Source organism: Pristiophorus japonicus, chromosome 10, assembly GCF_044704955.1.
Source record: "Pristiophorus japonicus isolate sPriJap1 chromosome 10, sPriJap1.hap1, whole genome shotgun sequence".
NCBI lineage: Eukaryota > Metazoa > Chordata > Chondrichthyes > Pristiophoridae > Pristiophorus > Pristiophorus japonicus.
In genome coordinates, this window is record NC_091986.1 from 114,383,521 (window position 1) to 114,406,372 (window position 22,852).

At 44.9% G+C, this 22,852-nt stretch overlaps 1 protein-coding gene across 3 annotated transcripts in view; it reads right to left on the reverse strand.

Moving 5' to 3' along the window:
- Nucleotides 1-22,852, reverse strand: part of tmem135 (transmembrane protein 135) — a 594,106-nt gene that overhangs the window by 330,620 nt on the left and 240,634 nt on the right. For 2 of the 3 annotated variants that reach the window (XM_070892008.1, XM_070892006.1), the window contains exon 5: nucleotides 8,681-8,746. The exons of the other annotated variant lie outside the window; for it this stretch is intronic. In XM_070892008.1, the coding sequence (XP_070748109.1) occupies nucleotides 8,681-8,746 (66 nt within the window). The remainder of the gene's footprint in view (nucleotides 1-8,680; nucleotides 8,747-22,852) is intronic. 3 annotated transcript variants of the gene reach the window in all.

A 22,852-nucleotide genomic window follows, 5' to 3' on the forward strand; every position in this document is an offset into this window, starting at 1 on the left:
AGCGGATGTCGGGTCGGGTCTGGTCGGCGGGGGGGGGGGGAGCGGGGTGTCGGGTCGGGTCTGGTCGGCGGGGGGAGTGGGTGTCTGGTCGGCGGGGGGGGGGGGGGGTGTCGGGTCGGGTCTCGTCGGCGGGGGGGGGGGGGGGGGAGCGGGTGTCGGGTCGGGTCTGGTCGGCGGGGAGCGGGTGTCGGGTCGGGTCTGGTCGGTTGGGTGGGGGGGGGGAGCGGGTGACGGGTCTTGGCGGGGGGGGGGGGGGGGGGGGAGCAAGAGCTGGCCGTGGGAGGAGCCTTATTCACGCAGCCCCAGTGAGGCCATTCAGCCAGGGCTAGGGGCTGCGTGCTTCGGGCCCCTCCCACACAGTTCGGCGCCTGGAGCTACTGCACTTGCGTGCCGACTGTAGCGCGCATGTGCAGAGGTCCCGGCACTGTTTTCAGCGCCGGGACCTGGCTCCGCCCCCCCCACAGCTCGTGCTGGCTGCGCCGAGTGCCACAGAACCTGTAAGTAGGTGGAGAATACCGAGGATGTTTTTCGGCACCATTTCTAGGCGCGGAAAAACGGGCGCCCAGCTCGGAGGGGCGCCCGTTTTTTTTCTTGTGGAAACTTGGGCCCATGGTCTCATCTTCAATCACTAATTCCAGTATTGCCTTCCACAGCCTCATAACCTATGTAAAAAAAGAATTCTCCTGCTCACTGTGCCAAATCCTTTACATTTACTCTTACATCTATGTTGCCTCACTTTAGGGCGATTATACATTGGAAACAATCTGTTTCTATCCACAATGTCCCATCCCTTCATCATTTTTAAGCATGTCTTATCAAATAGCTGCATAATCTCCTCTATTCAAATGAATAGCCCAACTTTTAAAGCTTTTCTTTGTATTCGTATTTCTTGCGGGATCACTGTGAATCTGCCCTTAACTCCTAATCTCCGTTTCCTTCCTTCTAGCCAGTTTTTAAATTTAATTTATAACCTCCCCCTAATTCCATACACGTTAAACATTTTCTGAAATCAACATACACCACATCCGCTGCATTTTCCCCATCTGTAATATCGGGCATCCCCCTCAAAAGAATTCTATCAGGTTTAGCAAGCACAATCTTCATTTCTGAAATCTGGGTTGCTGCTTCTATTTATTTTCTCTTCATAAAGTCTCATGGCTTCAGGTCAAGCAAACATTGTGCTGATTCAAACCTACCGCCCTCCGTCAGCTGATGAATCAGTACCCCTCCATGTTGAACACCACTTGGAAGAAACAGAGGGTATCAAGGGCACAAAATGTACTCTGGGTGGGAGACTTCAATGTCCATCTCCAAGAGTGGCTCGGCAGTACCACGACTAACCGAGCCCTGAAGGACATAGCTGCCAGACTGGGCCTGCAGCAGGTGGTGAGAGAACCAACATGAGGGAAAAACCTACTTGACATCGCCCTCACCAGTCGCAAATGCATCTGTCCATGGCAGCATTGGTAGCAGTGATCACCGCACAGTGTGGAGACGAAGTCCCATCACACTGAATACACCCTCCATCGTACTGTGTGACACGACCACTGTGCTAAATAGGCTACATTCACAACAGATCGAGCAGCACAAAACTAGGCATCCATGAGGCGTTGTGGGTCGTCAGAAGCAGAATTGTATTCCACCACAATCTGTAACCTCATGGCCCGGCATATTCCTCACTCTACCATTACCATCAAGCTAGGGGACCAACTCTGGTTCAATGAGGAGTGCAGAAGAGCATGCCAGGAGCAGCATCAGGTGTTGCTAAAAATGAGGTACCAACTGGAGGAAGCTGCAACACAGGACTACATGCATGCTAAGCAACAGAAGCAGCATGCTATAGACAGAGCCAAGCGATCCCACAACTAACTGATCAGAACAAAGCTCTGCAGTCCTGCCACAGCCAGTCGTGAATGGTGATGGACAATTAAACAACTAACGCGAGGAGGCTTCATGAATATCCCCATATTGGGTCCATGGTGGATCCGTTGGTAAGAATCATGGCTTGCATCTCATCGTGAAGCAGGCGAAGGATGGTGACAAATCTTTTTGAGGACAGCCGAATTAGAGAAGGACACTCCATAATCCCTCACGGTTGATAGAGTCGAAGGCCTTTGTGAGGTCAAAGAAAGCCATGTATAGAGGTTAATGCAGCTCCCTACATTTTTGTTGGATGTGTCATGTAATGAAGATCATGTCTGTTGTGCCTCTTAGTGGGCAGAATCTGCATTGCAACTCTGGGAGGAGCTCTTCAGCCACTGGGAGGAGACGATGGAGGAGGATTCTTGCGATGATTCTCCCTAAGGCAGATAGCAGGGAAACTTCTCTGTAATTACCGCAATCGGACTTGTCACCTTTCCTGAAGATGGTCACGATTACGGCATACGAGATCCCCTGGCATGGTCTCCTCCTTCCAGATAAGAGAGATGAGGTCATGGATTCACACCAAGAGTACTTCACCACCATGCTTTAGTACTTCGGCGGGGACTCTATCTACCTGAGGCTTTGTTGCTTTGTTGCTTTTCAAATTCATGCCGGGCTGGGATTGTGCCAAGGTGGTGATGGGTAGCATGATGTGGGATGGAGTCAAGGGCACTCACGTCAAAGACAGAGTCTTGGTTGAGGAGATCCTCGAAGTGCTCCTTCCAGCGGGCGCTGACTGCCTCTCTGTCCTTGAAGAACACCTCTCCGTTCTTGGTTTTCAGTGAAATAGGACCTGGAGTGCTTGGGCCGTAGGTGGTCTTGACTGTGCTAAAAAAATCCATGCACGTCATGATTGTCGGCTAGTTGTTGGGTCTCCTGCGCTTTTTGCACCCACCATCTGGTCCCGAGCTTTTTGTGGGGCCTCAGTCTTCAGTTGTCTGTAGATCTGCTTTCCTTCACTCGAGTTGTGGTGTTGTTTCCAGTTCAAAAATGCGGTTTATTAGCTCCTGGATCTCCTGGTCGTTCTCATCGAACCAGTCTTGATGTTTTCTGGTAGAGTAACCAAGGGTCTCTTCACAGGTACTAATTATGGTGGACTTGAGGGCAGACATGATATCAAGAAGGGGCTGAGCGCACGGGATACAGCGAAGGCTATGGGCCCAGTCAGATCCCGGTTGTCATGCTGAAGACTTGTGTTCCAGAACTAACCGCGGCTCTAGCCAACCTGTTCCAGTACAGCTTCAACACTGGCATTTACCGAAAATGTGGAAAGCTGTCCGGATATATCCTGTCCACAAAAAGCTGGACAGATCCAATACGGCCAATTACCACCTGCTCTCAATCATAAGCAAAGTAATGGAAGGTGTCAATGACAGTGCTATCAAGCGGCACTTACTCACCAATAAACTGCTCACCTATGTTCAGTTTGGGTTCCACCAGAACCACTCGGCTCCAGACCTTATTACAGCCTTGGATCAAACATGGACAAAAGAGCTAAATTCCAGAGCTAAGGCGAGAGTGACTGCCCTTGATATCAAGGTTAATTTGACCGAGTGTGGCATCAAGGAGCCCTAGCCGAAGCCAAAGGGCTTGCTGATCCCGATCCCGCTCCCCACCCACCGAATGCCTTGCCGGTGCCACTTCCCCGCCCCTGGCCGAAGGGCTTGACGGTCTTCTTCCCTAGCCTGCCCCAAGCCCCTTGCCGGTCCAGCTACAGCTCCCACACCCCCCGCCCCCAGCCCAGGCCAAGTGGCCTCCTCCCTCCCGGTCCCTTCTCTCCTCCTCCTCCTCCTCCTCCTCCTCTCTCTCTCTCTCTCTCTCTCTCTCTCTTGTTGATGCTGTCCAGGCATCTGCTGAACTTGCCTGCGCCAATTTCCTTAACTCTCCAGAAGGTTTTGCTGCAGAGGCCACATACGCTGGCCTAAGAAGAACTGGAATAACTCTCAGCTGGCCAAACTTGCCTAAATGGCCAGAATTGGCATGGATGGCAGGTTATGCCCCCTTTGGCTGAAAAAAAACGTACCTAACAAAATCGTAACTAACTGAGTTACGCTGGTGCACGTTGATTGGGGAAACTATGGTTTTGTAACTTAGGCCAAAAAAAGCAGCCTGCTCCAAAAAAAACAGCGAAAATCCTTTAGCTTAACTAACTTCTCTAATTACTTCCTTTTATTTATTATAACATTTCACAGCTTGCTTGTAGGCAGTTCAGGATTTATTTCCTCCCCAATATTCTTCGCTTTTGTCAGCATACTCGCAAAGTACTTATTATGCATGCAAAAGCAAAATACTGCAGATGCTGGAAATCTAAAATAAAAACAGAAAATGCTGGAAACACTCAGGTCAGGCAACATCTTTGAAGAGAGAGTTAACGTTTCAGGACAATAACCTTCTCTCCTCACACTCCCTCCTTACTTTCCATATCCCTTTCGTAACCTCTTATTTTTGAATATTGTCTCTTTTTTTAAAAAAAATCATAAGATCATGAGATATAGGAGCAGGAGTAGGCCATATGGCCCCTCGAGCCTGCTCTGCCATTTAATACGATCATGGCTGATCTGATCATGGACTCGGGTCCACTTCCCTGCCCACTCCCCATAACCCCTTATTCCCTTATCGTTTAAGAATCTGTCTATTTCTGTCTCAAATTTATTCAATGTCCCAGCTTCCACAGCTCTCTGAGGCAGTGAATTCCACAGATCCACAACTCTCTGCGAGAAGAAATTTCTCCTCATCTCAGTTTTAAGTGGGTGGCCCCTTATTCTAAGATTATGCCCCCTAGTTCTAGTCTCCCCATTATCAGTGGAAACATCCTCTCTGCATCCACCTTGTCAATCCCCCTCATAATCTTACACGTTTCGATAAGATCACCTCTCATTCTTCTGAATTCCAATGAGTAGATGCCCAACCTCCTCAACCTTTTCTCATCAGTCAATTCCCTCTCATCTCCGGAATCAATCAAGTGAACCTTCTCTGAACTGCCTCCAAAGTAAGTATATCCTTTTGTAAACATGGAAACCAAAACTGCACACAGTATTCCAGGTGTGGCCTCACCAATTCCCTGCACAACTGCAGCAAGACCTCCCCACCTTTATACTCCATCCCCCCCCCGCAACAAAGGCCAAGATTCCACTGGCCTTCCCAATCAGCCGCTGCACCTGCATACCAACCTTTTGTGTCCCATGCACAAGTACCCCCAGGTCCTGCTGTACTGCAGCACTTTGCAATCTTTCAACATTCAAATAACAACTCGCTGTTTGATTTTCTCTGCCAAAGTGCATGACCCCATGCTCTCCAACACTACACCAAGTTTCGGCCTCAGTTGATTTTTTGGAGCAACTGGTGTAGAACGGAGTATCTTAGAAATTCAAATTCTCGGCATTTAGTTTGCTCCAGTTCTCGTCGGTTAGAACAGTTTCACTTTGGAACAGAATTTTTTTTTTCAAAAGGGGGCGTGTCCGGCCACTTACGCCTGTTTTCAAAGTTTCGGCAGTGAAAACTTACTTCAAACTAACTTAGAATGGAGTAAGTGAAGATTTTTGTACGCTCGAAAAAACCTTGTCTACACTTTAGAAAATCAGGCGTACGTTACAAATCAGGCGTAGGGAATGGTGGGGGGGGGGGGGGTTTAAAGGGAAGTTTACAAACATTAAACACTTCAGTTTTACAAATAAAGAGCCATCATCAATAATAAATGAAAAAAACATCAATAAACCAACCAATAAATCAATCAAAAAAATTAATAAGAAATAATTTTTTTTTTAAAAATCAATAAATAAAACATTTTCTACTTACCGACTGCAGCACCGGGAGCCCTCCAACAGCGTGCTGGGATGTCCCGGGGAAGGGGAAAGGGGGGGAAAGGGGACGAGGCTGAACGGGGGAGGGGGGGCTGAACGGGCCAGGCCCAAGACTTCGGGCAGGGCCCGTCCCCAGCACCAGATTTACAGGTAGGTGGCGTTGGGTTGGGTCGGGTCGGGGGGAGCGTGGATCTTGGTCAGGAGCGCGGGTCGGATCGGGTCGGGGCCGGTCGGTAACACGGGTCGGGTCGGGGGGGAGAGAGGATGGAGGTCGGTTCGGGTCAGTTCGTGTCGGGGGCGAGGGGAGGGAGGTCAGGTTGGGTCGGGTCCGGGTGGGGGGGTCGGCAGCGTGGGTTGGGTCGGGGGCAGGGGGGGCGGGGGTGGGAGGTCGGTCGGTTCGGTTCGGGTCAGGGGGTGGAGGGGGGGAGCGCAGATCGGGTCCGGTCCGGGGGCAGGGGGGAGCGGGAGTCGAGTCGGGTCAGGAGGAAGCAGGAGCTGGGCGTGGGAAGAGCCTTATGCACGCAGCCCCAGTGAGGCAATTCGGCCAGGGCTAGGGGCTGCGTGCTTCGGGCCCCTCCCACACAGTTTTGGGCGCCTAGAGCTACTGCACATGCGCGCCCACTGTAGCGCACATGTGCAGAGATCCCGGCACTGTTTTCAGCGCAGGGACCGAGCTCCACCCGCCACAGCTCGTGCTGTGCCGCGACGAGGGCCAGCAGGGAGCCGGAGAATCTGGAAGTTTTTTTTAGGCGCACTTTGTGGCGCGGAAAACAGGCGTCCAGGTCGGGGCTGCGCCATTCTAGGCGCGGCCCGAAACTTGGGCCCCATATATCCTCTTCAATCTTAGTTTGTTCCTAATCTATTTATCTACAGCATTCTAAAACTTGTCTCCTTTTTTGTTAAACGGTATATATTTATTCTGCAACTTTGCAATCTCCTTTTTACAAATGTCCCGTTGTTGATCTACAGTCCTGTGCACTCATTTATTTTTCCACCTCCCTCAAGTTAGCCCACTTCTCATCTTTCTAATATTGGCCCTATTCCAAGTTTTATTTGAACCATAAACCTCATCAAATTGTGCACACTAATCTCAAATACTCAACTAACAGTATTTTATCTTTGACCTCTAACCACATCCTTGACTAGTGCCGTAGAATTTATTAGATCTCCAAGCAGGCATACAGGATCCCGGTTTAACATCTCATCCAAAGAAAGCATCTTAGACAATATAGTACTCCCTTAGTCCTGCACTCAAGTTTTAGCTTAGATTATGCACAGGAGGGCTTGAACCCATGACCTTCTGAATCAGAGGCAAGAATGCTACCCCTAAGCCAAGGCAAGTGTAATGTATGCACCTGTAGGTATGCTCACAGGCTTGTAGAGCTGTTGCTTGTCCCTGGAGCTGGAGCATGTGGTGTCCACCTGTACGCTCACACTTCTTAAAAAGGAAGGCCGCATCATTTCAACAGGGAATTTAAAAAAAAAATGTAATTCGATTTGTAAGCTTCCCTTTAATGTTTATTGGTTAACTTGTGGATTTTTGTGTCTTTACAAAAGGGGGCACTTGATTTAAAGTTACTTTAAAATAGTTGTAGAGCTGTTGCATCATGAGTGGCTTAGCCAGTCACATGATGTTCACAAGACTCAATAAAACCCCAGTCAGTTGGGTCTCGGTCATCTATGATGCGGTATGCAGTTGTGAGCCTTGTGGATGAACTGGTAATGTGTAGTGTGATTGTTAATCCTTTGTGAAAACCAACTAGTTCTTAAGAATTCATAGCAACACATTGCTATTAAGCAAAGAACCCATGAAGCAAATACATTACAGCAAACATGCAAATGAAATATTTAACAAATGATGGTGAGCTAGCTAGGGGAGACTGAAAGAAATCTGAAAAGTGACAATAGATTCAACATTGTTTGTCCAGTCCAGAGCAACAATTAATAAAGCTCACAGAATGCCAAGTTAGCACTGTTTTATGTCTAGGCCTTTATGCTGAAGCTGCTCTCATCAAGCCACACCAAATACAGCATTCAGGTCCGATTATTGAGTAGTATTTTGTTAAATACCAATTTACGGTTTTCAGACTTCTTGAGTAATAAAACACTTATGCATTTCATAACAAAATATTGTACATGTTCTGTAGAGTGAGGACATCATTACTGGTCAGTGTCATCACTTGGGCCACAAACCCATATACTCCATTCCCTCTGATCTTGGCAGCTAACTGCCTACTATACCATGGTAGCCTCAGCGCTGCTAAATCCTTTTAACTCTTCTGCCATAGCCCTGAGGCTGTTCCCTACAAACAACAGTCAATCACCCATCATTTGTAATTTGATTATGTTTATTAATACATCAAATTAAACCTCTTCTTTTCCTTCTTGTACATGTATCATTCAGAGACTGCTTCGCATGAGACTCAGAATTAAGGAAAGACCGATACATAATTGCACTCACCCTGGGAAATACCAGCCGCCGTAAAGTTTTTGCAGGAAAGTTTCGAGCGCCAACTCAACCTAGGCCATAAAATATGGCTACATCTATTTACTCCCTGCAAAGATTTTCAATGCAGCTCATATTCATTGCTCTCTGGAAGCCAAAGTAGTTCTGATCCTATATGAGTGAATTGAAGACATGCTACACAAAAATAGATGCATAAAATCACAAAAGTCTGCAACATCATATTGATTGAGAATGCCATGGCCTCGATTTGACTCCTCCGCCTCCCAAACGGGTAGAAGAGAGTCAGGCAACGGGTTTAAATGATGAAAACTAAAATGCTGCTTCCAAGTCATCGTGTTCCCAGCCACTGTAATATTAGTGTCCACCAAACTCTCCATAGAAATCGAGGTCTATTTGTTTGACCTACTTGGAGTTTAGCCTTATGATCGATCTTAGCCGACAAAAAAGTCAATTATATTAAATTATAATAGATATTGTAATAAATTCTTACCTCTCCATGTTTAACTGGTGTGATAAGACCCCTTGTTACAGCCATTCGAAATATACTCTCAGTCGCCTGTGAAGAAAGACAACCTTTATGAATACACGTATGTAATGTTTAATGGATACCATTCTAAAATAGTACTCACGGCATTAAGTATTATTTCAATAGTAGGCACTTAAATTATGGCCTGGATGTTGCCATCGGTGGCATAATTGAGGATTAACCACCAGCATCCAAACCAAATGCGGGCTTACCTATCACGAGAATCCAAACCAAAAGTTGCTCTCAGACGTTGTAGAGTTGAGCGCAGTATAGTGGCCCATGGCTCCCTGGATGCACCGTGTGTGTAGGCGTGCCTGGGATCACGTGGGCCATGCTCCAATCAGCAAACAGAATGGTCTAGCAGAACTTACGATTTAACATCGCTGATGCAATGCTTTCTACTGCTTCAAATATTTAAGGAGCTGCAAGACTCTCATGCTGACATCCAAGAGTTATAAATGCAGAAACATGCAGAATTGCAAAAATATCTCTTAATATTTGCTGAGTTAACCACCAACTAAATTTACCTTTCAATCATGATAATTAGTGGACACTATAAAAATGAGGTTCAAAAGGTTTAAAATTGAAGGCGATCGTTAGCCCTTACACTTCAGTACTTTGAAAATAATGTCAGTGTGTCTCTTTGGTGTCTGGCAGAATGCATTTTGTAAGTCCTCTAAATTTTCAGTTTTTTTCCTCCCAGCAAAAACATTTTAAATACCTGAGCAGACAGTTCTTTAGTGTTCATGGACATAGCTTCAAATAGCTTTTAAAATTACATGGATGTGTCAGGGGGTATCCCCTGATGCTGTGCAAATAGGTCCTGAGCCTGTTTGCACGAGCCGTAAAACTTGCATACGTAATTGCTGGGTAATTAGTTCAACTCTGTGTGGACAATTAAGATTTCAATGTCAGTGCAGATCATCTGTCAAGATCACAAGTTCTGGATAGAAACACAGAAACATGGAAAATAGGTGCAGGAGTAGGCCATTTGGCCCTTTGAGCCTGCACCACCATTCAATAAGATCAAGGCTGATCATTCCCTCAGTAGCCCTTCCCCACTTTCTCTTCATATCCCTTGATCCCTTTAGCCGTAAGGGCCATATCTAACTCCCTCTTGAATATATCCAATGAACTAGCAACAACAACTCTCTGCGGCAGGGAATTCCACAGGTTAACAACTTTGAGTGAAGGCGTTTCTCCTCATCTTGGTCCTAAATGGCTTGCCCCTTATTCTTAGACTATGTCCCCTGACTCTGGACTTCCCCAACATCGGGAACATTCTTCCCGCATCTAACCTGTCCAGTCCCATCAGAATCTTATACGTTTCTATGAGATCCCCTCTCATCCTTCTAAACTCCAGTATATAAAGGCCCAGTCAATCCAGTGTCTCCTCATATGTCAGTCCAGCCATCCCTGGAATCAGTCTGGTGAACTTTCGCTGCACTCCCTCAATAGCAAGAACATCCTTCCTCAGATTAGGAGACCAAAACTGAACACAATATTCCAGGTGAGGTCTCACCAAGGCCCTGTACAACTGCAGTAAGACCTCCCTGCTCCTGTACTCAAATCCCCTAGCTATGAAGGCCAATATACCATTTGTCTTCTTCACCGCCTGCTGCACCTGCATGCCAACTTTCGATGACTGATGAACCATGACACCCAGATCTCGTTGCACTTCCCCTTTTCCTAATCTGCCACCATTCAGATAATATTCCACCTTCGTGTTTTTGCCCCCAAAGTGGATAACCTCACATTTATCCACATTATACTGCATCTGCCATGTATTTGCCCACTCGCCTAACCTGTCCAAGTCACCCTGCAGCCTCTTAGCGTCCTCCTCACAGCTCACACCGCCATCCAGTTTAGTGTCATCTGCAAACTTGGAGATATTACACTCAATTCCTTCATCTAAATCGTTAATGTATATTGTAAAGAGCTGGGGTCCCAGCACTGAGCCCTGCGGTACACCACTAGTCACTGCCTGCCATTCTGAAAATGACCCATTTATCCCGACTCTCTGTTTCCTATCTGTCAACCAGTTCTCTATCCACGTCAGTACATTACCCCCAATACCATGTGCTTTGATTTTGCACACCAATCTCGTGTGTGGGACCTTGTCAAAAGCCTTTTGAAAGTCCAAATACACCTCATCCACTGGTTCTCCTTTGTCCACTCTGCTAGTTACATCCTCAAAAAACTCCAGAAGATTCATCAAACATGATTTCCCTTTCACAAATCCATGCTGACCTGGACCGATCCTGTCACTGCTTTCCAAATGCGCTGCTATTTCATCCTTAATGATTGATTCCAACATTTTCCCCACTACTGATGTCAAACTAACCGGTCTATAATTCCCCATTTTCTCTCTCCCTCCTTTTTTAAAAAGTGGTGTTACATTAGCTACCCTCCAGTCCATAGGAACTGATCCAGAGTCGATAAGACTGTTGGAAAATGATCACCAATGCATCCACTATTTCTAGGGCCACTTCCTTAAGTACTCTGGGATGCAGACAATCACGCCCTAGGGATTTATCGGCCTTCAATCCCATCAATTTCCCTAACACAATTTCCCGCCTAGTAAGGATATCCTTCAGTTCCTCCTTCTCACTAGACCCTCGGTCCCCTAGTACCTCCGGAAGGTTATTTGTGTCTTCCTTTGTGAAGACAGAACCAAACTATTTGTTCAATTGGTCTGCCATTTCTTTGTTCCCCATTATAAATTCACCTGAATCTGACTGCAAGGGACCTATGTTTGTCTTCACTAATCTTTTTCTCTTCACATATCTACAGAAGCTTTTGCAGTCATTTTTTATGTTCCCAGCAAGCTTCCTCTCGTGCTCTATTTTCCTTCTCTTAATTAAACCCTTTGCTGAATTCTAAATTTCTCCCAGTCCTCAGGTTTGCTGCTTTTTCTGGCCAATTTATATGCCTCTTCCTTCGATTTATCACCATCCTTAATTTCCCTTGTTAGCCACAGTTGAGCCACCTTCCCCATTTTATTTTTACTCCAGACAGGGATGTACAATTGTTGAAGTTCATCCATGTGATCTTTAAATGTTTTCCATTGCCTATCCACCGTCAACCCTTCAAGTATCATTTGCCAGTCTATTCTAGCCAATTCACACCTCATACCATCGAAGTTACCTTTCGTTAAGTTCAGGACCCTAGTTTCTGAATTAACTGCATCATTCTCCATCTTAATAAAGAATTCTACCATATTATGGTCACTCTTCCCCAAGTTTTGCTAATTAGCCCCTTTTCATTACACATCATCCAGTCTAGGATGGCCAGTTCTCCAGTTGGTTCCTCGACATATTGGTTTAGAAAACTAACCCTAATACACTCCAGGAAATCCTCCTCCATGAAGAGTATGCGGAAATCCCGAACTTGCTGTCCAATTCAAAGGCAGAATGACGATGTACTCAGAGTACGCAGTCACATCAACCGCAAAATCTGCGCCTATGTCTTAGAATAAAATCTTTTAGAAAAAAAATTCTCATGTTGTAGACCTGTCCGTGTATAAATTATAAAGTAGTGCAATCATATTAAAGCTTTGTTTTGAAATTCTCACCCTGTTCAATGGGCAAAGGATAAACCAGGTTTTGAAAGCTTCATAATCTCCGCTGCATGTCGCTCTGCACACTTCCCAGAAACGTCTCAGAAGTATTTTATAACAATTTAGCAAAATTCTTCTCCTTGCCCGGTGACAAACATGATTGGCAACTCTAAATCTACACATACTATGATAGCAACATTTTTTAATCACAGTGTAGAACAATGCTTCAGTGGAAATAGTCTAAGGGGGAGAAATTCTTGAGCGCAGGGTGCTCCTTTTTGAAAGCTGGTAAAATTCATGTCAGGCATGATTGATTCCTAGCTTTTTCTAAATTCGGTATTAGCACTCCAGGAAGGAGAAGCGCTAAATCAAGCACTCCATTTCCTTCCTGGAGCATGAAAGGATGCGCGCGGGACGGTAGTTGTGCAGCACTGCACAGTGGCCCATGTAATGCTGTCGCAATCAGAGTCTTCTTCCCTCCCTTAAAGGGAAGGGTCATCGCTGCAGACTCTGCATTGGGACCGGTTAGCTGGTCCCGACGGCAGTCACAATCAGCCCCATGCACTTCAGCACACGGCCGGGCTGATTGATCGTGGCCCAAGACTACTGAAAAAAATTGAAAAAATGCATTATAGAAATTTTGCTACTTAGCTTTGCAACCTCCCCTTTAACTTCCACCCCCAAAGCTCCTGGCCTCTTGAACAACACCTCCTGCAGCGGTCGGTGTTGTTGTCAGGCGATGGTGCAGGGAGCGGAACCGAAGTTTGGGTCCGGGGCAATGAGCAGGGCAATGACGTCACGATCTCTGGCCGGAGATCGTGGCATAACGTGTTACCGCCACCACAAACCTTCCAGCCAATAGGTGGGAGTCGTTTATCTCGCCACGTATGGTCTGTAAGTTGTTACTGCCCTGCTATCGCCTACCCCACTGGAGATAATAACGGGTGGCACTAAGGAAGCCTAAATATGCTCATAATTATAGTCTCCCATCTCTGGCATCATCATAGAAACAAAGAAAATAGGAGGAGTAGGCCATTCGGCCCTGCGAGCCTGTACCACCATTCAATATCATTGCTGATCCTCTATCGCAACATCATATTCCCGCATTCTCCCCATACCCCTTGATGCTTTTCGTGTCTAGAAATCTATCTATCTCCTTCTTAAATATATTCAGTGACTTAGCCTCCACAGCCTTCTGTGGTAGAGAATTCCACAGGTTCACCATCCTGAGTGAAGACATTTCTCCTCATCTCAGTCCTAAATTTCCTACCCTGTATCCTGGGAAGTCTAGAACACCTTGTTCCAGACTTCCCAGCCAGGGGAAACATCCTCCCCGCACCCAGTCGGTCCAGCCCCGTCAAATTTTTATACGTGTCAATGAGATCCCCTCTCATTCTTCTAAACTCAAGTGAATACAGGCCTAGTCGACCCAATCTCTCCTCATACGACAGTCCTGCCATCCCAGGAATCAGTCTGGTGAACCTTCGTTGCACTCCCTCTATAGCAAGTATATCCTTAGGTAACGAGACCAAAACTGCACACAATACGCCAGGTGTGGTCTCACCAGCGCCTTCAGTATGACATACTTACTCCTGTACTCAAATCCTCTTGCAATGAAGGCCAACATACCATTTGCCTTCCTAACTGCTTGCTGCACTGCGTGTTTGCTTTCAATGACAGGTGTACAAGGACACCCAGGTCCCTCTGTACATTGACACTTCCCAAGCCATCACCATTTAAATAATACTTTGTCTTTATTTTTTTCCTACCAAAGTGGATAATTTCACATTTATCCACATTATACTGCATCTGCCATGTGTTTGCCCACTCACTCAACCTATCTAAATCGCCTTGCAGCGTTTTTGTATCCTCCTCACAACTCACAATCCCACCTAGTTTTGCATAGTCAGCAAACTTGGAAATATTAAATTTGATTCCCTCATCCAAATCATTATATATATATATATTGTGAATAGCTGGGGCCCATGCACTGATCCCTGTGGTACCTCACTAGTCACTGGCCACCACCCCGAAAAAGACCCGTTTATTCCTACTCTCTGTTTCCTGTCAATTAACCAATTTTCAATCCATGCCAGTATATTAACCCCAATCCTATGTGCTTTAATTTTGCACACTAACCTCTTATGTGGGTGTTTATCAAAGGCGTTCTGAAAATCCAAATACACTACATCCACTGGTTCTCCCTTATCTATTCTATCAGTTACATCCTCAAAAAACTCCAGTAGGTTTGTCAAACACAATTTGCCTTTCACAAATCTAGGTCGACTTTGTCTAATCCTGTTGATATTTTCTAAGTGGCCCATTATCACATCCTTTATAACAGATTCCAGCGTTTTCCTGACTTCTGATGTTAGGCTAACCGCTCTGTAGTTACCTGTTTTCTCCCTCCTTCCTTTTTTAAATAGTGGAGTTACATTTGCCACCCTCCAATCTGCAGGAACTATTACATAATGTATAGAATGTTGGAAGATGACAACCAATGCATCCACTATTTCCATAGCTACTTATTTTAGTACACTGGGATGCAGATTATCAGGTCCTGTGGATTTATCGGCTTTCAGTCCCATTAGTTTCTCCAGCACTATTTTCTTACTGATAATCATTTCCTTTAATTTCTCTTGCTTACTAGATACTAAGCTAGGTGGCAGTGTGAGCTATGAGGAGGATGCTAAGAGGCTGCAGGGTGACTTGGACAGGTTAGCTGAGTGAGCAAATGCATGGCAGATGCAGTATAATGTGGATAAATGTGAGGTTATCCACTTTGGTGGCAAAAACATGAAGGCAGAATATTATCTGAATGCGGCAGATTAGGAAAAGGGGAGGTGCAATGAGACTTAGGTACATCAGTCGTTGAAAGTTGGCATGCAGGTACAGCAGGTGGTGAAGGCGGCAAATGGCATGCTGGCCTTCATAGCTAGGGGATTTGAGTATAGGGGCAGGGAGGTCTTACTGCAGTTGTACAGGGCCTTGGTGAGGCCTCACTTGGAATATTATGTTCAGTTTTGGTCTCCTAATCTGAGGAAGGACATTCTTGCTATTGAGGGAGTGCAGCGAAGGTTCACTAGACTGATTCCCGGGATGGCAGGACTGACATATGAGGAGAGACTGGATCGACTGGGCCTGTATTCACTGGAATTCAGAAGGATGAGAGCGGATTTCATAGAAACATATAAAATTCTGACGGGACTGGACAGGTTAGATGCAGGAAGAATGTTCCCGATGTTGGGGAAGTCCAGAACCAGGTGACACAGTCTAAGGATACGGGGTAAGCCATTTAGGACCGAGATGAGGAGAAACTTCTTCACTCAGAGAGTGGTGAACCTGTGGAATTCTCTACCGCAGAGAGATGTTGATGCCAGTTTGTTAGATATATTCAAGAGGGAGTTAGATATGGCCCTTACGACTAAAGGGATCAAGGGGTATGGAGAGAAAGCAGGAAAGGGGTACTGAGGTGAATAAATAGCCATGATCTTATTGAATGGTGGTGCAGGCTCAAAGGGCCGAATGGCCTACTCCTGCACCTATTTTCTGTGTTTCTATGTAGCATCCCTAGCATTTCTGGGACGTTATTTGTGTCCTCTTCCATAAAGACAGAACCGAAGTATTTATTTAATTGTTCTGCCATTTCCTTGTTCCCCATTATAAATTCTCCTGTTTCTAACTGTAAAGGACCTACATTTGTTTTCACTAATTTTTTTTTTACATACTTATAGAAACTTTTGCAGTCGGTTTTTATGTTCCTTGCAAGTTTACTCTCATAGTCTATTTTTTCCCCTCTTAATCTCTTGGTCCTTCTTTGCTGAATTCTAAACTGCTCCCAATTCTCAGGCTTGCTACTTTTTCTGGCAACTTTGTATGACTCCTCTTTGGATCTAATACTATCCTTAATTTCTTTTATTAGCCATAGTTGTGCCACTTTTCCTTGTGTTTTTGCACCAGAAAGGAATATATAACTGTTGCAATTCATGCATTCGTTCCTTAAATGTTAGCCATTGCCTATCCACCCAGTGCCAGATCAAAGACCATCCCATTCTCTGTCGTTGAACTGCAGTACGCGGACGACACTTGCGTCTGCGTACAGAGGCTGAACTCCAAGTCATTGTCAATATCTTCACCGAGGCGTACAAAAGAACATAAGAAATAGGAGGAGTAGGCCATCCGGCCCCTCGAGCTTGCTCTGCCATTTAATACGATCATGGCTGATCTGATCATGGACTCGGGTCCACTTCCCTGCTCGCTCCCCATAACGCCTTATTCCCTTATCGGTTAAGAAGCTGTCTATCTCGGTCTTAAATGTATTCAATGTCCTGGCTTCCACAGCTCTGAGGCAGCGAATTCCACAGATTTACAACCCACAGAGAAGAAATTCCTCCTCATCTCAGTTTTAAATGGGTGGCCCGTTATTCTCAGATTATGCCTCCTAGTTCTAGTCTCCCCCATCAGTAGAAAATCCTCTCTGCATCCACCTTGTCAAGCCCCCTCATAATCTTACACGTTTCGATAAGTTCACCTCTCATTCTTCTGAATTCCAATGAGTAGAGGCCCAACCTCCTCAACCTTTCCTCATGTCAACCCCCTCATCTCCAGAATCAACCTAACGAACCTTTTCTGAACTGCCTCCAAAGCAAGTATATCCTTTCGTAAATATGGAAACCAGAACTGCACGCAGTATTCCAGGTGTGGCCACACCAATACCCTGTATAGCAAGACTTCCATGCTTTTATATTCCATCCCCTTTGCAATAAAGGCCAGGATTTCATTGGTCTTCCTGATCACTTGCTGTACCCGCAGACTAACCTTTTGTGTTTCATGCACCGCCGATGATGATGACGACTACGACGACGACGACAAGTACCCCCAGGTCCCGCTGTACTGTGGCACTTTGCAATCTTTCATCATCATTTAAATAATAACTTGCTCTGATTTTTTTCTGCCAAAGTGCATGAACTCACACTTTCTAACATTATACTCCATCTGCCAAATTTTTGCCCACTCACTTAGCCTGTCTATTTTCCTTTACAGATTTTGTGTCCTCCCAACTTTGTATCATCAGCAAACTTGGCTACGTTACACTCGGTCCCTTCTTCCAAGTGGTTAATATAAATTGTAAATAGCATGGGCCTTACATGAAATATCCGTAAGACAAAGGTCCTCTAACAACCTGACCCCGGCACACAGTACTGCCCCCTAGTCATCAAGATCCACGGCACAGCCCTGGACAACGTAGACTACTTTCCATACCTCGGGAGTTTATTTTCAGCAAGGGCAGACATCGACGACAAGATTCAACAATGCCTCCAAGTGCACCAGCACAGCCTTTGGCCGCCTGAGGAAGAGAGTGTTCAAAGATCAGGCCCTCAAATCTGGCACAAAGCTTATGGTCTACAGAGCTGTAGTGATACCTGCCCTCCTGTGTGGCTCAGAGATGTGGACCATGTACAGTAGACATCTCAAATCGCTGGAGAAATGCCTCAAGATCGTGCAAATCCCCTGGGAGGACAGACGCACCAACGTCAGTATTCTCAATCAGGCCAATATCCCCAGCATCGAAGCACTGACCACACTGGACCAGCTCCGTTGGGCAGGCCACATCGTCCGCATGCCAGACATGAGACTACCAAAGCAAACACTCTTCTCGGAACTACTACACGGCAAGCGAACCCCAGGTGGGCAGAGGAACTGTTTCAAGGACACCCTCAAAGCCTCCTTGATAAAATGAAACATCCTCACCGACACCTGGGCAGGCAACGAAAGAAGCATGCGGCTAACCAGACTCCCCACCTACCCTTTCCTCCAATGACAGTCTGTCCCGCCTGTGACAGAGACTGTAATTCCCATATTGGACTGTTCAGTCACCCGAGAACTTACTTTTGGAGTGGAAGCAAGTCTTCCTCGATTTCGAGGGACTGCCTATGATGATGATTTAATGAATCTTCCCAATCTATCATAGCCAATTCATTCCTCATACCTTCGTAGTTTCCTTTCTTTAGATTTAGGAACCCAGTTTTGGATTGGACTACTTCACTTTCTATCTTAATAAAGAATTCAATCATGTTATGGTCACTCTTCCCTAAAGGATTCTGCACAAGACTATTAACCCCTTCTCATTGCACAATACCCAATCTAAGATAGCCTGTTCCCTAGTAGGCTCCTCAACATACTGGTCTAAAAAAAACACATCTCACACACTCCAGGAATACATCCTCCACAGTATTACTACTAATTTGGTTTGCCCAGTCTATATGTAGATTAAAGTCACCTACAATTACTGCAGTACCCTTGTTACATGCATCTCTAATTTCCTGTTTGATGCCGTCCCCTACATTACCACTACTATTTGGAGGCCTATAGACAACTCCCACAAATGTTTTCTGGCCCTTGATGCTCTTTAACTCCAACCCAGACGGAGTTTACATTTTGATTTTCTGAGCCAATATCCTCTCTCACTGTTGCTCTAATTTCATCCTTTACTGACAACGCCACACCACCGCCTTTTCCTTTTTGCCTGTCCTTCCTAAATTTCAAATATTCTTGGATATTCAGTTCCCAACCCTGGTCACTCTGCAGCCAAGTCTCCGTAATTGCAACTATATTGTATCCATTTATATCTATTTGTGCTGTTAATTCATCTACCTTATTATGAATGCTGTGTGCATTCAGATAGTGCTTTTAGATTTGTCTTTTTAACATTAGATGACATCTTAAAACATTTTTGTACTTATGGCCCTATTTGTCTTATCACTATTTTTTCTTACCTGGACCCTATTTGTTAGTGCTCTCTTGTGTTTGTATGCTCTGTCCCTTCCTGACATAATCTGGTTATCCTTACCACAATCACTTTCCTGCATTGCTTCCTTTTCTTTTCTCTTTCGCATTCTGGATTTCTCTCCACTGGGACCCTCCTTCCCCCACCCCTCTTATTTAGTTTAAAGCCCTATCGGATGAATCTATGCTGTATAGTTTATGTAAATATTCCTTCTATAATGGGCCACCCAAAGCCAAAAGCTGTGCTCTAAAACTGTGGCCTAACCCATTGCTTTGTACTATTATTTTACTATATGCTGCATCTTGAATTGTTAAATGTTTGCCAGCTTTCCTGCTTTAACTTGCAACCTGTGTTTGTAACACTTGGCTTCCTGAAATAAGATAAAAGTTTTTCTTTTGCGGGGGGGGGGGGGGGGGGTGGAGAAGAGGAAGGTGGAGAAGCTGCAATAAAATACTACAGGTGAATGTTAACCTTATTGAACAATGTGGAGAATCAGTCATGATGGTTAAAAAAATACAATACTCAACATATTTATTGTTACAAACCTCCAGAACGAACAAATTATATTGGGGCATTGAGAACTTTATTCTTCTTCCCTTGTTATACAATTCATTTACCAACAGAAATTATGCTGTAGTTTCAAACAATTGATTTTCAGATAGTAGAACAGCCAATTTCTCGAAGATATTAGGTAACAACTTTCATTAAAGTTTTAAAATGGTTAAAAATCATAATAAATGTCCATCTGTAAATATTTGTAACTTTGCACATTTCTAAATGAACAAAATTATTCTGCATCAATATTGAAATTAAAAAGTTCTCAATTTAGATACAGAATAGTACCTACAAATGTAACCTGGTTAGGAATGGCGACCCAATTAAAAGCACAAATCTGAATGCAAAACTTGACTGGCAGGCAATCATACTTAGGCCTCACCAAGAAAGGAAGTTTGTCATCATCAGCTAGTTCTTGAATAACCTCCACAAAGTTGCCCACAGGCTGATCCAAACATACAATAGTGTGAATTGAGGAAAAGGGGAGAAAATAGGGTGAAATGATTGGGACTTAAATTGGCTTTCATTGTTAAATAAGTATTCTCATTGCAGCTCTTTAGAAGTTAACACACAGCTCATGAGGTCACACAAAGTATGACTACATCTTTAAGGTCATGTTCCCAGATTTGTCCAATACAAGGTTCATTGGTCCTTAATTGTAACAATGACATAGGCAACCTCACAACTAAAAACAAACGGGACATGAATAGGGCTCACACCAAGTAAATGCCGCGACTGAAAACAGAAGAACAATTGTTTTCTAGTGAATCTAAGTAACACAACACAAGTAATTATACACCTGTCTGAGGGCAGAACACTCTTTATACAATTGCACCTAATCTTAATGGGCTGATGTGAACTCGCTTAAATTATCCAACATCCATGGCAACTTTAAGCTCCATTTCTTCCACACACCCTCCACAACAGAAAAGGGGAGGGAGTGTGTTATACAAGCTTTTGTATTCCTTGGAATTGCTTTCTTTCATCAGTCTTCCCACCAACATTTTTAAGGATGTTTCAGCCAAACAGAGTAGTCTGTGAATCCAGTTAAGCTTTTTTCTATTGAGAATCACTGATGTGTGGGCTTTTCTTTCTGTGCAAGCAAGAGATCTTTTTAATACACTGGTACTTAATACAACCACACCACATGTCAAAGCCATTCAAATACAAGGCGAATTTACAGCCCTTGAAAGGCTGGTACCACAGATTCTTGATAGAAACTGCACACTTGATGTGTTCCGTGTCACTAAGAAGATTAACACAACAAGTATAGCTTCCTTTCTGGAAAGAGAGAGAAGAGGCCACCTGGACCCATTACAAGCTGACAAAGGATAAGCTTCAAACGGCTGTGATAACTTTATTAGGTCAAAGGGAGTGGCAAACAAATTCTGATATGTAGAAAACAAGCAAATGAAATGAATAGGCAATAAAACTTTCCTGCACGTTGCATATGACATGGTTAGCCACAATTACAGGTCATGCAACCTCAGAAATGTCCTGTTCAGTTTACATTTAAGTAAAATCATTGATTTTGAAGGGGGAACGGCGAAACAATTCAACAACATCAATGTACGCACAATCTTCTTTGCCTATATTTTAGTTACCAATTACCTTTTGCTTCAGTCATGCAAATGCGAACCTATACTTTAGCAATAAAAAGACCTTGAAGTGTAGTGGTGCTATACAAACACAGTATTACAAATAATCAACTATTTTTGTGGATGAGCTGGATTGCGAACAAAGGGAAGTTTTTTTTTTAATTGCTTGTAATGAGGGGGTAGAACAGTTACTGTTGTACAAGGCATATCGCATCAGAATCTGAATTGGAAAAACAGCCTAGGCAGACTATAAACATACGAATTTGATTGCATGCAGTGTTTTAGGCACTGTGATTAATTTTCATTCTGAAAAATATGCACATCCCAATGTTGCTTAAATTGTGAGTAATGTTCCAATTTATTTCTGAAGTTTTTTTTTTAGGATCAGTTCATAACAGGGGCATTCATTTTATAACCCATGGACCAGCTAAGGAGCTTTATTGTGGCCCTTGGGCCAATCCAACATTCACCAATGCAACTGCAACTTCATCCTGTCCATGATGTCACTGCCAATTTACTCACTCCCCGGCCTCGCATCTGTTTTTTGGGTGAATAATATCAAAGCGGTCACCAAAGGATCTTCCTGCTTGCTATGTGATACACTCATAACAAAGGATGAAACGGAATACTGTGTGTAATGAGCAAGTATGACTGTAGCTCCTTTAATAAGATTCCACAGTGCAGGTACCTCATGGGTGGCCTGCTTATATGCTGGGATCCCTTGGGACTCCAACAGGTGGGCCCTCTGGTGGTCAGGTGTCATGCAAGTTACAAAGGGTTAAATACATAACATCACTCCCCCGTGAAGTCAACAGTACACTTATTTACAAGGCGAGACGATCTGGGGCTTTATGTTCCCTTGTCGATCGTCTCGGTACAAATGCGGGTGTGGATGGGTTGGTTAGTTCTTCACTGGGCTGTTGGGCAGCCGGCCTTGCAGGGCTGCTGGGGATGATGAGTTCGGTTTCGTGGTCAGCCATGATGTCGGTTGCCACTTGTGTGTGTGTTGGAGGGTCAAAGTTGGTGGTGTCCTCTTCGGATTATTTGTAGATGTTGGTGAACCGCAATTTTATTTGATCCAATGTTTTCTGTGCATTTGTCCATTGGCCAATTTGACCTGAAACACCCTACTCCCCTCTTTGGCTGTGACCGTGCCAGCAAGCCATTTGGGACCATGTCCATAATTGAGCACAAACACAGGATCATTGATCTCAATATCGCGTGACAGATTTGTGCGGTCATGGTACACACTTTGTTGATGCCGCTTGCCCTCCACGTGATCATGGAGATCAGGGTGGACAAGAGAGAGCCTTGTTTTAAGCGCCCTTTTCACAAGCAGCTTAGCTGGGGGAACCTACCCGAGAGTGAGTGGGGCTTGGTGCGGCAGCTGAGCAACACTCGGGACAGCCGGGTCTGTCGGGAGCCTTCCGACATACGTTTCAAGCTTTGCTTGATGGTCTGAACTGCCTGTTCTGCCTAGCCATTGGATGCGGGCTTGAATGGGGCAGATGTGATGTGTTTGATCCCGTTGCAGGTCATGAATTCCTTGAATTCAGCACTGGTGAAGCACGGCCCATTGTCGCTGACGAGGACAAGTCGTGCATGGCAAACATGGCTCGTAGGCTTTCAATGGTGGC